The sequence below is a fragment of the Lactuca sativa genome, chromosome 4 (genome assembly GCF_002870075.4).
Source record: "Lactuca sativa cultivar Salinas chromosome 4, Lsat_Salinas_v11, whole genome shotgun sequence".
In the NCBI taxonomy this organism is placed as follows: domain Eukaryota; kingdom Viridiplantae; phylum Streptophyta; class Magnoliopsida; order Asterales; family Asteraceae; genus Lactuca; species Lactuca sativa.
This window is the reverse complement of record NC_056626.2, coordinates 17,865,552-17,870,267: the sequence shown is the minus strand read 5'-3', so window position 1 is coordinate 17,870,267 and position 4,716 is coordinate 17,865,552. Positions and strand designations below refer to the sequence as shown.

At 35.8% G+C, this 4,716-nt stretch overlaps 1 protein-coding gene across 1 annotated transcript; it reads left to right on the top strand.

The window, feature by feature from the left end:
* Positions 1-2,070: 2,070 nt before the first annotated feature.
* Positions 2,071-2,934, top strand: LOC128133782 (zinc finger BED domain-containing protein DAYSLEEPER-like). Its single transcript, XM_052771314.1, has 3 exons — positions 2,071-2,522; positions 2,598-2,662; positions 2,745-2,934. Exons 1-3 carry the CDS (start codon positions 2,252-2,254, stop codon positions 2,790-2,792), a joined length of 384 nt encoding a protein of 127 aa, XP_052627274.1. The 5' UTR covers positions 2,071-2,251; the 3' UTR covers positions 2,793-2,934.
* The last annotated feature ends 1,782 nt before the right edge of the window (positions 2,935-4,716 follow it).

Here is a 4,716-nt window from a genome sequence, read left to right as displayed (position 1 = left end):
CAATTTCTTAAAATCAATTTCTTATTTATAAATCTGAATAACTTGTAAATGTAAATCTTTCTTTCCCTGTATCAATTTCTTAGAATAATGTCCTGATGGCTGTGAATCTGTAAAGTATGGCTGTATCTTTTTCATTTGTGTGACCCTGTGAATCTGTAAAGTATGGTTGTATCTTTTTCATTTGTGTGACCCTGTATGGCTGTATCTGTAAAGTAATTTCTCTTCAATCGCTCACTGTGACCCTGTATGGCTGTATCTTTTTCATTTGTGTGGTTAAGAATAATGTCCTGATAGGTAAACTAATATTTTTCAGGAAATATGAATTCAACTAGTCAAAATCATGCTCCAACTGCAAGTAGTCAAGATGTGGGAGGTTCGGGTTCTAATCAACAAAATACTGATTCTGTGGATCAACAAGATGGAACAAATATTAATGATACAGACACAGTTTTTGATGAAGATGGAGATGAAGTTGTTGGTTCGAAAAGGGCAACACGTTCACCGGCATGGCAACATTTTATAAAATTTAAATTGAATGATGAAGTTAAAGCAAGATGTAAACATTGCTCTAAAGTGTTGGGTGCAGATAGCAAGAATGGCACAAAACATTTACTTGCACATTATCAGCGTTGTTTACACAAACCTTATCCAGATATTCGTCAATCTATCTTGGTGCAAGAAAAAAAGAAATTAGATGGTACTACAACGCATTTTCAAATTATACATTTAATGCTGATACTTCTAGGAAGGATTTGGCTGAAATGATTATTGTGCATGAGTATCCGCTTTCAATTGTAGAGCATCATGGATTTAGGAAGTTTGTGGGAGGTCTTCAACCTTTGTTTAAGGTTCCTTGTCGAAACACCATCAAGGACGACATCAAAAGAATTTATGATTACGAAAGGGATAAAACTATGAGTTTGTTAGCAAAGACCAAAAGCAGAATTGCAGTTACTACTGATATGTGGACATCTAATCATCAAAAAAAAGGATTTATGGCAATGACAACACATTTTGTAGATCAAAACTGGAACTTGCAAAGCAGAATTATGAGGTATATTATACTTATTTAACTATAATTTATACGTACTTATTATTTATATGTTAATATTAACATATATATTTATATATTCTTAAACAGGTTTATTTACGTGCCTTGTCCGCATACATCTGATGTTCTTGCCGACATACTTTATACTACTTTGTGTGATTGGAATCTTGATAGGAAAGTGTCAACTCTTACTGTGGATAATTGCACCACAAATGATGCAATTATCAGGATATTATTAGAGAAACTTCCTCTAAAATCACTAATGATGAATGGTGATTTGTTTCATATGCGTTGCTGCGCACATATTCTCAATCTTATTGTCCAAGATGGCTTATCTCTCATTAAATTTGAGATTGAGAGAATCAGAGAGAGTGTTGCATTTTGGTCTGCATCACCAAAGAGGGAGCAAAATTTTGTGACAGCAGCAGAACAGTTGGGAATACCATACTCAAAGAAGTTGATACTTGACTGCAAGACACGATGGAACTCTACATTCTTGATGTTGAGTGTTGCTATAAGCTACAAAGAGGTTTTCGATCGGGTAAAGACAAGAGACTCGAAGTATACATGTTTTCCTACAGAAAAGGATTGGGAGTTGGCTAGTGAGATTTGTGAAAGATTACAACTTTTTTATGAGGTGACTGTTATGTTCTCTGGTTCAAAGTATCCTACAGCTAATGTTTTCTTTCCTTTGATATGTGAGATTGGGTATTCTTTGCGTGAGTGGACGAAATCTCCTATTGAGGAGATTAAGATGATGGCTGACCAAATGGTTTCTAAGTTCAATAAGTATTGGTCTGTAATTCATGGGGTAATGGGAATGGCAGCGGTTTTAGATCCACGATACAAATTAAAGTTTGTGGAGTTACTTTTTCCTGTACTTTATGGAGAAGAAAAGGCAAAGATTGAATTTCAAAATTTGGAGGCGTTTGTCCAAACTTTGTTTCAAGAGTACGTGTCAAGTAATGCATCTAAAAAAAGGAAGAGTGAAGGTATTATATTCTTCTTATTGTTTGTATAATAAATAGATCATATCTTAAATTATTAACATTTTTATAATAAACATTAGGTTTTTATGGTGGTTCAGTTCCTGGTTCATCTTCATTTGGTTCTAGTATCTCTTCCGGTCATCGTGTTGGATTCAAAAAGCTCTTATCGGATATTGCTTCTATTACTAGAGATGATGATGAATCAGGAGGTATGAGTGAGTTGGATAACTACTTGAAGGAGAAATTGTTGCCTAAAGATATGGAACTTGATTTGTTGGCATGGTGGAAAACAAATGGGATTAAGTACCCGACACTACAAAGGATAGCTAAAGATATATTAGCTATTCCTGTTTCCACTGTTGCCTCGGAATCAGCTTTCAGCACTAGTGGAAGATTAGTAAGTCCTCATCGTAGTCGACTTCATCCAAAGACATTGGAGGCTTTAATGTGTGCTCAAAGTTGGTTGTTGAATGAAATTCGAGGTAGTATACTATTTTATATTAATTATATGAAATTGTGATTTTTTTTTGCATATTAATAATATTAATTTTATGTAGCAACTTGTTCTGAAGAGACCGAGGCATATTGTCGTTCTGTTGAATTTGATTATGATGTGGAAGAGGTAAAACGACACTTCTAAAAATATTAATTTTATATCGTTTCCATGATTTTGTTTGATTTTGAGTTTGTTTAATATTTTGTAGGAAAACACTAAAGAAAGCGGGACAACAAGTTTGGATGATTTTGTTTGATTTTGAGTTTGTAACTTTGTTTTAATGTTAATTGGTAATGTATTATTGTGATGAATTAGTTTTTCATGTTGTGTACTTGGATGTTTTGGTTGGTTGGTTGATGTTACAATATTAGACTATTAGTAATTTCTATTTGGTTAAATGATTGAAGAACTTATTTGGTATTTTAAGCCTATGCAACGTCTTAATTTATCATTATGTATTTGTAGTTTTTCCTTCTTTTTTTTCTGCCATATTTCGGGTTATAGGGTCGGGTTATCGGGTAATTATCGGGTTTCGGGTTTAGGGTCGGGTTCGGGGAAAGTTTTAGCCCCGACAGGGCGCCCCGATAAGAAACCCGTCGGGTATCGGGTCGGGTTCGGGTACATATGTGAAAATCGGGTTCGGGTTTGGGACACCATGCCCCGCCCCGAACCCGCCCCGTTGCCATTCCTACTTGCTTCTACTGCAATGACAATGGGCATTAGAAACGATGCAGCCCAAAATACTTGTAGGATATCAAGGATGGCAAGGTGAAGCCAACCTCGGTAGGTATTTACACTATATTGTCTAATAACTCGTCATATTCTCTTTCTTGGGTCTTTGATACAGGATTTGGATTTCACATATGTTCTTATTTGTAGGGGCTAAAAAGAAGTAAGGATGTGGAGCATGGAAGGATGAACTTAATAATAGTGGATAGGATTTCTTCACCTATCACCATGATTGGAGTTTATGGCTTAGTGCTTAGTAGTGGGTTAGGATTAGATTTAATAAATTATTGCTTCTCGTCATAGATGACACAAAACATCATTTCTTTTCATGCATTGTTTAAAAAAGCTTTTAGATATTCTTTTGATGATGAGAATGGTTGTATTGCATCTTATAAAATGGTGTTTTTTATTTTGAAGCCTTACCATGTGATGGAGTTTATGAAATTGTGATGATTATAGAGAATTTCGGTAATAGTGTTTTTCAAATTGATCTGTCTAATGATATAAACAAAGCATTCTTGTGGCATTGTCATCTTTGACACGTTAACAAGAAATGCATCGCCCAACTCCAAAAGGATGAAGTGTCAGAATCATTTGACTTCAGGTTAGATGATACATGCGAGTCTTGTTTACTAGGAAAGATGAAAAAATCACCTTTCACTGGTTCTTGTGAAATAGGTGAAGGATTATTGGACCTCCTACACACAAATGTGTGTGGGCCCTTCAGATCCACCACAAGGGATGCAAATCGATTCTATGTGACTTTTACAAATGACTGTAGCAGATATGGCTATATCTCCTTAATCAAGCACAGGTCAAAAACCTTTGAAAAGTTCAAAGAGTTTAAATATGAAGTCAAGAATCAATTGGGCAGGAAGATAAAGATTCTTAGAGCCGATAGAAGTGGTGAGTATCTTAGTATCGAGTTCCACAACAACCTCAAGGAATGTGGAATGGTTTCACAATTGACACCTCCCAGGACACCATAACTTAATGTTGTGACTTAGAGGAGTAATCGAACCTTGTTGGACATGGTTTGTTCCATGATGAGTCGAGCTTCTCTTCCAATCTATTTCTGGGGGAATGCCTTAGAGACTGCCGCCCACATTCTTAATCTTGTCCCATCTAAGAAGGTTGCCAAAACACCTCACGAGATGTGGACAGGAAAGGTTCCCTCATTAGCACATATCAAGGTTTGGGGTTGTGAATATTTCGTTAGACGAGAGACTCATGACAAGATTGAACCTCAAAGTGAGAGATGTATTTTCATCGGGTATCCACATAAGTCCTTTTGATATTTGGTCTACAGACCTAGTGAGAACGTGGTATTTGCAGCACGAATGGAGTCTTTCTAAAGAGAGAGCTCCTATGAAAAGACAAAAATGGGAGTACAATTAATCTTGAAGAGATTCAAGAATCAAAAGATGAAGGAACCTCTGAGGACACTATGG

What these genes read in the sequence shown, in the direction of transcription:
- LOC128133782 (XM_052771314.1), top strand. Translation starts at nt 2,252, where the DNA reads ATGAGTGAGTTGGATAACTACTTGAAGGAGAAATTGTTGCCTAAAGAT. An exon ending in GTTGTTGAATGAAATTCGAG is followed by an intron (nt 2,523 to 2,597) that starts GTAGTATACTAT and finishes AATTTTATGTAG; the next exon opens with CAACTTGTTCTGAAGAGACC. An exon ending in TTGATTATGATGTGGAAGAG is followed by an intron (nt 2,663 to 2,744) that starts GTAAAACGACAC and finishes AATATTTTGTAG; the next exon opens with GAAAACACTAAAGAAAGCGG.